At 39.7% G+C, this 13,073-nt stretch overlaps 1 protein-coding gene across 1 annotated transcript in view; it reads right to left on the bottom strand.

The window, feature by feature from the left end:
* LOC126198460 (probable cleavage and polyadenylation specificity factor subunit 2) overlaps nt 1–13,073 on the bottom strand; it is a 174,685-nt gene that overhangs the window by 11,689 nt on the left and 149,923 nt on the right. Inside the window, exons 13-14 of the mRNA XM_049934804.1 lie at nt 8,233–8,371; nt 8,028–8,080 (exon numbers count right to left, since the gene is read on the bottom strand). Of these exons, the coding sequence (XP_049790761.1) occupies nt 8,028–8,080; nt 8,233–8,371 (192 nt within the window). The remainder of the gene's footprint in view (nt 1–8,027; nt 8,081–8,232; nt 8,372–13,073) is intronic.

The raw sequence follows: 13,073 nt of genomic DNA on the forward strand, positions 1-13,073 counted from the left end.
GCCTTTCGCGGGCAAGTGCTCTACCATCTGAGCTACCGAAGCACGACTCACACCCGGTACTCACAGCTTTACTTCTGCCAGTACCTCGTCTCCTACCTTCCAAACTTTACAGAAGCTCTCCTGCGAACCTTGCAGAACTAGCATTACTGAAAAAAAGGATATTGCGGAGACATGGCTTAGCCACACACAACCTGGGGGATGTTTCCAGAATGAGATTTTCACTCTGCAGCCGAGTGTGCGCTGATATGAAACTTCCTGGCAGATTAAAAATGTGTGCCCGACCGAGACTCGAACTCGGGACCTTTGCCTTTCGCGGGCAAGTGCTCTACCATCTGAGCTAACGAAGCACGAAGTAAAGCTGTGAGTACCGGGCGTGAGTCGTGCTTCGGTAGCTCAGATGGTAGAGCACTTGCCCGCGAAAGGCAAAGGTCCCGAGTTCGAGTCTCGGTCGGGCACACAGTTTTAATCTGCCAGGAAGTTTCAACTTCCGCTTACTTTGCACTCTATTCTAAGCCGCAGGCAGTTTTTTGGATCACAAAAACTGGAAAAAAGTGCGGCTTAGATTCGAGTAAATACGGTACCCACTTCCCTGACCACAAAGGAGCAATCCTCTTGTGACTCAGTACCATCCAGGACTGGAGAAACTGAATCATATTCTCTGCCAGGGTTTTGATTAACTCTCACCATTCTCTGAAGTTTAAATATTTGTCAGTCATTTTCATTATGCCTGTCTGCGACTCAATGTGGTGAGAAGCAATCTATCCTTTTCATATCATTATTGTTATTCTGCACTGGACTTTCAATTGTTTCCTTTCATCAAGTGTGAGAGTCTGTCGGCTTCTGTCTGATTCACAATGTGGTATAGGGCCAAAACATTTTGTATTTAAAACCTTGTCACTTCCCCTAACATTGGGCCCTGGTCTTCAATTGTTCTTCCATTAAGTGGTTTTGCTACTGAATGTTGCCAAATGTTTACTTCAGTTCGGTCTGGAATTTTTCCAGCTATTGAGTTCCTCTCAGTTGTTCTCAACTCACTGTTGGGTTGTGCCATCCCAGTAAAAGTACACATTTGCTGAAAACATCATGTCATCCCATCTGTTGTATTTGGTGACTGGATTGAATCCTTTTAATTAAGTTGCTGGCTCCTTGCAGCATCTGTGGAAAACACTGCTGGATGCATGATGTGCACCTAACTTGCAATCCGTTGGTCTTCTGAATATATGGACCTTAGGAACGACATACAACTTATATTCCATTCCTGTCCGTGTAAGTGATGACTTCCATGCTGCCTAGACGAAGTAGACATTTTGAAGTACCTAGCACCTACAGCAAACAGTGTCATGTCATAATTACAGTCACGCCCAAATCTGAAAGCAGGTTTGTTAATGAAGTGAAACACTTAGCACTGAAAGCATGTTTATCATGGTCATCAAGGGCTGAATGGTAGCACCTTGAACAGCACTGGGAGCAATACGAGTGACTTCGAAAGTCAAGGAGCCACATGATGTAGCAGTAGACCGTATGCTACAATGTCTTACCTATACAACTGGTAAGGACCACACTCTGGCAACTATTATGGTCGATATGCTCCCTTGCCTGGTTTTCCTAATGGAACTAACATTGCATCCTTCCAAGTCATGGGGTACTGTCCGTCAAATCATGTCTGACTGAAAGAAGATAGGAGCTTGCTTTAGGCTCCAGGGCACACATGATGGAGCATGGCATAATGAATCTGATCTACATCTACATCAATACTCCACAAGCCACCGCACGGTGCATGGCAGTGTGTGCCCTGTACCACTGCTTGTCATTTCATTTCATGTTCCACTCGCAAACAGAGCAAGGGAAAAATGACTGTCTGCATGCCCTCATATGAGCCCTAATTTCTAGTATTTTATCTTCATGGTCCTTATGTGCAATGTATGTTGGAGGCAGTACTACTGTTCGGCGGTCAGCTTCAAATTCCAGTTCTCTAAAGTTTCTCATTAGTGTTTCTTGAAAAGAATGTAGCTTTCCTTCCAGTGTCTCCCATTTGGGTTCCTGAAGCATCTCTGAAGCACTTACTTGTTGTTCGAACCTACCAATAAAAAATCTAGCAGCCCGTCTCTGAATTGCTTCAATGTCTTCCTTCAATCCAACCTGGTAGGGACCCCAAACACTTGGAATAGGCCGCCCCGGCATTCTATACGCGATCTCCTTTACAGGTGAACCACTCTTTCCTAAAATTCTCTCAATAAACCAAAGTTGGCCATTCACATTCCATACCACAATTCTCACGTGCTCATTCCACCTTTTGTTGCTTTGTAAGTAATGTCCAGACATTTAAACGACTTGACTGTGTCAAGCAGGGCAGTAGTAATACTGTATCCGAACATTACAAATTTGGTCTTCCTACTCATCCACATCAACTTACATTTTTCCACATTTAGGGCTAGCTGCCATTCATCACACCAATTGGAAATTTTGTCTATGTTGTCTTGTATCTTCCTACAGTCACTTAACTTTGACACCTTACCATACACCACGGCATCATCAGCAAACAACCGAGATTGATGCATACCCTGTCTGCCAAGTCATTTATGTCTACAGAGAACAACAGTGGTCCTATCACACTTCCTTGGGGTACTCCTGATAATACTCTTGTCTCAGATGAACACTTGCTATTGAGGACAACACACTATGTTCTATTACTTAAGAAGTCTTCAAGACACTCGCATATCTGTGAACTTATTCCATATGCTTGTACCTTTGTTTACAGCCTGCAATGGGGTGCCGTGTCAAATGCTTTCCGGAAATCTAGAAATATGGAATCTGCCTGTTGCTCTTCATCCATAATTCTCAGTATAACATGTGAGAGAAGGGCAAGCTGAGTTTCACATGAGTGATGCTTTCTAAAACCAGCTGATTAACGTGCATACGCTTCTCAGTCTCAAGAAAGTTTATTATATTCGAACTGAGAATATTTTCAAGGATTCTGCAGCAAACTGAAGTTAGGGACATTGGTCTGTAATTTTGCGGGTCCGTTTTTTTACCCTTCTTATATGCTAGAGTCACCTGCGCTTTTTTCCACTTGCTTGGGATTCTCTGCTGGGCAAGAATGCACGATAAGTGCAAGTTAAATAAGGGGCCAATGCTGCAGAGTACTCTTTGTAAAATCAAACTGGGATTCCATCCGGACCTGGCGATTTATCTGCTTTCAAATCTTCCAATTGTTTCTCTACACTAGGTATGCTTTTTATTATCTTGTCCATACAGGATTCTCAAGTGTGAACAATTTCTTGAATGTGAAATTTAAAACTTCAGCTTTCATTTTGCTATCTTCAACTGCCACACCAGTCTGGTTGACAAGGGACTGAATGGAAGCCTTAAACCTGCTAAGCAATTTTACACACGACTGAAATTTTCTTGGGTTGTCTGCCAGATCTTTTGCTTAGGTATGACGATGGTAGCTGTTGGATGCTTTGCACACAGATCTTTTCATAGATGCGCGAATCTCTATTAACCTTTGCTTTTTGTCACTTTTGCGTTCCATTTTGAACTGAATCTCCAATCTTGAAGCGGTGTCTCTGGCTGCAGGCAGAGCAGATTCCAATTCCTACATGGAGACTGGAAAATGCAGACCTCCTTATTACGTAGTTAAACGGTGTAGGAATACTGATAGAGAAAAAGCTGAAAAATAAAGTAATGATGGTACTATCTATTGATGGAAGACTGATGAAGATACCACTGAAGGGTAGTTCAAAAGATCTGTTGTTAATACAGGTATATATGCCAACCAGCCAGCGTAGAGATGAGGAAGTGGAAGAATATTTTGAGAAAATACTAGAACTCATCGAGAAAGAAAATAGAAATGCCTGCATTATCATCATGGGAGACTGGAATGCAGTGGGGGATGAAGAAAGAGATGAAGATAGAGTAGGAAAATTTGGATTAGGAATAAGAAATGAGAGGGGTGAACGACTAATTAGTTTCTGTAAATAAAATTCATTAACTTTGGGTAACACATTATTTGGACACCACAAAAGGAGACATTACACAACATGGATGTCAAATTTGAATAGGGAAAGATACAAGTTGGACTACATCCTGATACAAAAAAGGTTTAAAAACTGTTTGAAGAATGCCAAAGCTTATCCAGGAGCGGATATAAATTCAGACCACAACCTAGTAGTGGGAGGAATACAAGTGAAGTTGAAAAAAAGTCTGAGGAGTTAAAGCAAAAGAAAGACCAACAAAGAAAGACTCAAAGAGGTAGGAAAGGCATCAGATTTGGAAAACACATTTATGGAGAAATGGGAAAGAGGTAGTGTTGTTGAAAGTGTTAAAGAATAATGGATAAAAATGAGGGAAGGACTCATGGACTCTGCCAAAGAAGCACTAGGAATTACAGAGTACCTCAAAGTACCAGGAAAGAATGGATAACAAAAAACATGTTGAAAAAGATAGAAGAGTGGAGAAAGTGGAAAAATGTAGAAACTGAAGAAAGCAAAAAGAGATACAGGAAACTGAATAATGAATTAAGAAGAGAAACTGAAGAAGCAAGAGAAAATGGATGAAACAGAAATGTGGTGAAATAGAGAAAATGGAGAATGAGGGTAAGTATGAAATGATGTAGAGACTAGCTAGTGAGATAGTTTTCGAAAGTAAAATAAAGAGTAATAACACAGAAATAGAAAGAGTGGATGGTACTCTAGCAGAAGAGGTTTTGAACAGATGGCAAGAATATATTGAATGACTGTATAAGGGGGATAAAATACAAAGCGAAATTAAGGTTGAAGAGGAGCAATATGTGCCTGAAGATGGAAAGGGATTCACCATCGTGGAAGCGGAAGTAGAAAAGGCACTGAAGGAGATGAATGCATGCGGAATTAATGATTTGCCAGCAGAACTGTTGAAGAGTCTGGGAAACAAGGCAAGAAAAAAAAATACTCTACCTCTGTAATGAGATATATGACAAAGGGGAATGGCCTGAGGACTTCCTTGCAACAGTTATGATACCAATAGAGAAAAAAGGAAGCACTGCAAAATGTGAAGAGCATAGGACCATCAGTCTAATTTCTCATGCAGCTATAGTGTTGCTGAGAGTGTTGAACAGAAGGCTATATGACAAGCAGGAAAGAGGGATTGCAGAGAAGCAGTTCGGATTTACAAGAGGAAAAGGAACAAGAGATCCTATTGGCCTGTCAAGAACTATAGGGGAAAGACACATGGGAAAAGGTATAGAAATCTTCGCTGTTTTATAGATTTAGATTAAGCTTTTGACAGAGTTCAGTGGAACAAGCTGATAGGTACTTTCAAGAGGAAAGGAGTAGATTGAAAAGAGAGACGACTGATACAGAATCTATATTTACACCAGAAATTAAGGATAATAATTGGAAATGAAATGTCAGAAGGAAGCAGCATTGGACGAGATGTTAGACAAGGTTGTTGCCTTTCCCCACTGTTGTTTAACACATGCCTTGAAGAGATTATTGCGAAAGGCTTACATGGGAAAAGAGGAATATGTATTGGTGGAAAGAGAAAAGTGGGCATAAGATTTGCTGATGACATGGTATTAGTGGCAGAAAGTGAGTGGACAGTGAATAACATGCTGAAAGTTCTGAATGGAGCTTGTGTGGAATATGGGATGCAAATAAACACAACAAAAACAAAGAGTATGGTCATCAGTACAAGATGCAGACTGTCCAATATTAAAATAGGACAAGCTACCAGTGTGTCAGCTTGTTGGAAGACGCAGACTGTCCAATATTAAAATAGGACAAGCTACCAGTGTGTCAGCTTGTTGGATTACACAGGTGGTATGGTCCACAGTCTCCTGTGCACAATCCTGCTGTTCGAAGATGGCCTGCTGACTGTATCACAACCAATTTGCCCTTTGAACCATCCATTTTTGTGGTTTTCTATCGACAACTGTGAGTCAGAAGACAAACCCACACTGGAAAGTGGTCATCGAAATGCAAATCTGTGATCATTTCAGACTGAACTAAATGTGCAATGACTGGGGAGCAAAAACAAAGATCAATTGGCTGAAGATGACCGTGCAGCTGTAGAAAAGAATTTTTTAACCAGAATTCAAAGGACAGATAGTCTCTCAACGGGCAAGGAGCTCAATAATTCGACCACTGGAGCAAATGGCAGCTAATCCCCACTGCACATTGTGTGCAATGAAGTCACCCACAATGAGCAAGGGGTAAGGCAACGTCCGGAAAAGTTCTGTCAGGGCCTGCATCTGACACATTATAAGATGGAAGGTATAAAGAACACAAAGTGATTTTAAATACTAGTATGGTTGTCATAACATGGGCAAACAAGTGTGGCATCTGTCATCGGCAGAAACACTCCCCCCTTAGCCCTGTCTTCAGTAACATCATCCATTCTGTAGGGGTGATAGCCCCTTAATCTGGCTGTATCAGTGACTTTAGAATGAGTTTCTTATAATCAGATGCAGAACAGTTTCTCCTGGCTCAGGAGCTGCAATTCTTTTAATGTGATCAGTATCCATTTAAGTTCCACAGAAACACGTTAGTCCCAGTCGGAGCCATTGGTTAGTTGCGGTTGTCTTTGTCGTCGTCCTCCCTTGGTGGTGGTGATTTACCAGGAAGGTCAGGGGGAACATGACATGGTGCTCAGTTCTCCAGTTCCTCAATGTTGACATCAGTGTTCTCCACCATAAAATCACCATCAGAATGGGAGAGTTCCTTCCAATACAACAGTTTTGCTGCCCTTTCTTCGATTATGAATTACTTTTTGTGTGAAGTTTGTTCTTACTTGTGGGACGAGCTGCTTGCATGGTTAGAGAGGATGCAGGCTTTGCATGGTCTAATAGGTGCGATGGAATGTGGTTGAGGTTCCAATTCTGTTGTTGACAACTTCCAAATAATTTTGTGTCCAAGCATAGCTAGCACCCCCATCCTCCCCACTGGTACACTGATGTGAGCATTTACTCGTACTTGAATCTGCAGTCTGTCTGAGTTTACGTGGAGCCATCACATTTGACAGACTGGCTTCTTAAATGCCAAAGCAACAGAAATAGCAAATGTCGAAGGTTGCACAGCTTGGAAAGCTATTTTAGCTTCACAATAGGGTATGCGTTCCACAACTTCCAACTCCTGAATTTTCCTTTCCTTCCTGCTCCATACTGGGTGATCCTTTGAGCAGTTTATACATTTTGGAGGAAGTGTACAAGAGTTGCCTGAGAGCTGAGCCACCTCCAAATCTTTGATATTTGACAGATCACACTGGGTTGGGAACATAAGGCCATGCATTAAGACAGATGTAGTCTGCAAGAATATGCTCAGATAATTCTAGAGTGTTGAGTATTAGAAAAAATGTTGTTGTTTTCTTCACTGTGCCACTGACTCTCCTCATATAGTTCTGCACTTCCATAACACCCATATTTTTCCTTTCTTCACAGAACTCTTCACAGTCCATCTCCGTTACATCGAAGCAGATAACCACACCTTTTCATAAGTTAAGGGTATTATTCAGCTCAGCTACAATAGGGTAGTCACCTACAGCCTTGCATCACAGAAGCTTAGATACTTGGTTTGGTGTGAAAGTTTCAAATAGAACGGTTCCACTACAAAGTCGTTTAACACTTTTTCAGGACCAGCAACACCCTTCAACACCTTGTGAATACAGTAAGGGGAGGCCTTCTCAAATGCCTGTAGCTACCCTACCGCCGATATAGTCCTTAGCATCTATGAGGCATGCAAACTCTCCTGCCCAGCACTAGAGGTGTCTACAGTAAGAAGGTATCCACTGCAAGGGTGGCTACCTCCGAGTCTAACCTCAGTGTTCTAGAGGGTATTAGGGGCCTCAATTACAGAGGGGGATACTCATATGAGGTATGAGTGGTTGTCTGTCCTATGATGCAAGTGGTTGTATGTACTCGATTTTTTTGTTTTCATCTTGAAATACGCAATTTCAGCATATATCTTAATGTAATTTGTAGATTTCATCTGTTACGTTTGTGTTTAGCACTTATATCTATTTTAACCTAAACTGATAACAGCTGAGTATCTTACCTGATTGAGAGGCAACGGTTCCAGTGTATATATCTGGTCATCGTCCTTTTCGTCTAAAAGACAGAAAAATAATACATAGTTACCAATTACAGTTTCTAAAAAATAGGAAAGCAGCACACATCAAATATTATAAAGTGGATAAAATACGTATCAGAGTGGTTAGATGAAAGCTTCTGTAACTGCAATTAAGTAGCCTTGAGCATACCTTTCTCTGTATCTGCATCTACAGGTTTTACATCCTTTGAAGCTTCTCTTGTAGTTATGTGAGCATCTATCCATGCTAGCTCTGCATCTTTTCCACGTTTCAGTTGGAGCGATGAAACAAGAGCATCTGTCAGCCGAACCTTACAAACACAGGGTGAAAGAGTTAATTACTTACCAAACAAATTTTACAGAGTGTGTATCAAATGGAAAATTAATTTGAAAGATTGTTAAAACATAGACAGAATAGCTGGCCAGTGGTTACCTCCAAAAGTCAAATTTCCTAGTACTGCCTGAAGACTTACTTTTGGAAATGTTAGTTCCTTTCTCACAGAAGAAAAAGGTATACGTTTGGAAAGGAGGGTCAGATCACTGTATCCCAACTGGCTTCCTCTCTACGTGGAGTCAGAGACGTGCTATCTCTTCTGAAACCTGTCCCCTTTCCTCCTTCAGGATTGAAGTAACAGTTTCAAAAGCTATTAAATAATTTTTTTCTACTTTTAAATATGTCTGTCAGCATTACTAAGAATTTCAGAGGATGAGGGTAAATTTTATAGTGATGCAAGTGAAATCATTGGGGGGAGGGGGGCGGACACTAACAATGACAAATAAGTGTGGCGTGAAAATTTTTTTGAATGGAGTTATGAATGGGTTGTGTTTCGCAAAACATTATTTGCACCAATTACAGAAATGTTAAGATGATCTTTAGTTCAGTTTTATATGGGCATGACTTTAAAAAATCTCAACTTTTTAAATAAGAATACATACAGCTTACATTATACAGAAGAGTTGATAATATTGGTCTTATTAGAATACCACAGAAAATAGAATGTGTCCGAAGATTATGGAGAACGTTGACAGTTATCTTTCTTCTAAATAAATCAGGAGACCGAACTTAAGGACTGACGGTATTCATTGTTTAGTGGGTAGCACCACTAGTCTGAGTGGCCACATCAAATTTTATAAGGCCAGAAAGTCTGTAGCGAAGTCCCCTCAGCCTTATGAGGCCAAGTGAGAGGCCTGCTTGATTAAATAAGCAGCAAAATTGAGTTGCCTAGGATGGGCACTAAATAATATTTAAAAATATAAGAATCTGACAAAATAAAGGAAATATCACTCCTGTGATACAGTAGTTAGTGGTATTATGAACGGCTACTATTAAACACAGAAATGTTCTTTATTTCTCAGTGCTTTCTAATGTGCTCATTTTAAATAATTTCGTCCATCCTGTAATTTTAAATGTTATCTTCACTGTCTGGATAACTGTAACTACCATATACTCTAAGAATTTCATCAACAGGCTCACTCATAATTTCAATAGTTTACGTTAATATATTGTCATGAGAAGTTCTTTGCAATACAGTAGGACCCAACTCCTACATTCCCAGAATTAATGTTTTCCTGCTGTTTACAACATTTTTTATCACTCCTGTCAAATTTCCTATGTTCACTATGTTAACTTGCTCTCTTTTTACATTAACATATTTATAATTTTCCCATGACTTTATGCTTTATGAAACAATGTTTGTGGGAAAAAAACACAGATGTAACTGACACTGGCATTGTGTTGGTCTTCAAGTTGTGTTTACAAACATTAAACGGTTCTCTTTCTTGGCACCTGGGCGCTCTACTCAGCCAACCTGAATCTGTGAAAGTGGGAACAATTTGTGATTTGTCTCCTGATACTGGCGACCTCTACTTCGCATGGTGACTGATGGGAATAACTGATTTATCAGAAGTCAGAAGAAGGTGTGACTTCAGAGGAACATTCATTTGTTTCTTGTCACTACCAACTTTATCCCGCAATCCATTGTGGTACGCAATAAGTAGTATCCTTACATTATTGTAGCCATATTGTTTCACTATAAACTTTGCCTTGTGATTAGGATCATATGCAGAGCACATCCACTTTAACTTGATAGTATACTGTAATTTTGTTTATTGTTTATATATGCACTGAACATAGTGTCAGTCGCTTGCTAAGGTTGACAATATTGGCATTGCTGACAAACTGTTGCTACAACTGAAGTGAGTCAATTTCAATCGCCACAGCTACTCTCATCACCTGATGTGCCATGGGTTTATTGTCTGTACCGTGTAGTGTGATTGTTGCCTTTTGAAGTTTTTTTTTCTTTTTTTTTCTTCCAAACTTGAGTGTTTCCTGTGGAAGTTTTTAAATGGACAAACAAGTGTTACCAAAAGAGACAGGGAAACCTTTTTGATGGAAGGGAGGGTAAAAAGTCTCAAAAGAGTTGAAGTTGATTGTGGAACATGTGTTGCATTAGTACAGAGTTTAGGAATGCCTGTGTGTATGATTGATGCCATCGGGAGAAGCAAAGACACTATCTTGAAAAGTGCAAGCAACAGTGAGCCAAATTCCCAAATAAATAATTAAAAAAAGAATGCCAGTTATTCTACACCCGCAAAACTAGAAGAAATTACAAAGAACTGGTTTCACACAGCACATGCTTCGAACATTCCACTGAATAGTGAGATATTGCACAAAATGATTCTGAAAGTGGTCAATGTGCTTGGAATTACAGACTTCTCTGCATCTAATGGGTTGATAGGTTTAAGAAGCAGTACAATGTGATATACAATACTGCAAGTGGTGAAAAAAAAAAACAGTGTAGATGTGAAACCTATTAGTGACTGGCAGGATGGCATGTTATCTTTTAAAGCACTGTGAACCGAACAAAACACTTGCCTTCAAAGGTGAAAATTGCCATGGTGGCAAATACAGTAAGTTCTCTTGACAGTAATGCTAAGCACAAACACTGAAGGTTTGAAAATGCTAAACCTTCATTTTACAAATATAAAAACATCGTCAACAAACTACAGTGCTAACAATGAAGCATAGATGACATCAGAATTATTCAAGACGCAACTGTGTTGGCTTAATGCAAGAATGGGAACTCACAACAGGAAATTCGTGTCAGCACATAAAAAAAAGAGTGCAATGAGAGTTTCTGCCACTAAATCACACAAGCTAATTGCAGCCCTTGGATTTTGGTATTATCCAAAACTTATTACAGGAAAGCCACTGAGCAGAAATCATTAACTTTAACGGAAGTTGGGGAAGACCAAGCCTTCTTTTAAAGTGTCAAATTTAGATGATTTGCACAGTATTGTCAAGGCGTGGACAGAAGTCAATGAGTACACCATCTTCAAAGGCTTCCGAAAAGCTGGATTCACTGAAGCAGACTAAGGAAATGGATCTGACACACCGGACCTGAGTATTAATGACAATACTGAAAAAATACTTGCTTCATCATGGGAAAAGCAGCAGCTGGAGCATCCAGCACAAGATTTTGTACACACTGATGATGATGATGATGATGATGATGATGATGTCACTTTTGAAAGTGTATCTGTTGAGGATGTGACTGACTTTCATACACTGGAAAATGCAGAGACAGTGCAGAAAGTGACTGTGATAGTAATGATGACAGAGAGGTTCCCTCTAGTGCAGTTGTAGATGCAGCAGTGAAAACAATAAAAAAATATATTTCTGCTGCAGAAGTTGATGACAAAGCTTTCCCATCTGTTTACAAAGCAGAAAAGCACATAGAAAAAATTCACCTAAACAAATTAGAACAATTCACAATTTTGGATTTTTCTGGAAAAAAGATAACTACTGCACAGATTTGTTCATCTGTTGTATTTATGTAAGACAGTTCAAAACAAAGACTGTACAATAAATGAAATAGCTTATTAATGTTTCATAAAATGTGTGCTTAAAAGGCTAATGTGTGGTATGGTACTTTCCCCTGAAATCTTAGCTATAGAGACAGACTGATCTGTATCACAGCCTGATGTCTAGATTGATTTGAAGGTGACAATTTGGTTGCGGGTTGACGAAGCCAATGAATGTGAAATAGATTGATCTGTAGCATAGTGCCACATTTAATGCACTTTACAATATTTCATACATTTTCCTTTACAAAATCTGAAACAACTAGGAAAGTTGAGGGTAGTGAACATCTGCTGACGTCACTTTTGCAGGGCAAGTTACACTAAGAATGATGCGTTTTAGAGAGATCTTTAATGCAGTGTAAACTTAAACTGCCAAATACGTAACTTTAGCTTTGCAAACTCTTAAATCAACATGGGGGCTGCTTGGTTTGCATTATTATTAGTGCAATTTGCTGTGCCACTGTCGGTAAAAGTCATGTTAGGTGTGAAACATAGTACAAAATAAGACAACATTTTTTATATAATAAAAATGCCCTGGTGAGTATTTTGATGCCTACTATATACATATATCATACATAAACTACAAAAATGAAAGGTGGGCCCTATATGTAACATGTACAGCTTAAATAGTTATTTTCAACATTTTACGTTTTCCTGCATTTTACACTTTTTTCTGAGTACCTTGAAAAATGTGAGAGTGGGGTTTTAATGTATTCAACTTTTTGTCCAGACAAAAAGGGTCCAATATTTACAGATGATGATTTATGCATTGAAGGAAGAAAAACGTCCCCATAAACATTGGTCTTAAAACCTCATATCTTCGGAGTTATGGCCTGCATGTGTATGAGGAACATATCTTGCACACTGAACACTTTGGCACGAGACAAATGAGGCAACAGTTTATGCAACACAAAGTATTTGCGTTGGTATCAAGCATGCACCCAATACAAGGATGCGTATGGTATTCCACAGCATACTACAGTACATAGTGTATCAGTCAGGTACGTTATTTTCATTTCGTGTACCCACAGTATTCACATGGTGCATTGTCTCTTCTGACACAGCAGTACTGATCTCACACTTTTACTTGGGCCCTGACAATCGGCCCACCAGATTGCATTCTGCCAGTGGTTTCTCCAAACATATGCT

This window comes from Schistocerca nitens, chromosome 1, assembly GCF_023898315.1.
Source record: "Schistocerca nitens isolate TAMUIC-IGC-003100 chromosome 1, iqSchNite1.1, whole genome shotgun sequence".
Classification (NCBI taxonomy): domain Eukaryota; kingdom Metazoa; phylum Arthropoda; class Insecta; order Orthoptera; family Acrididae; genus Schistocerca; species Schistocerca nitens.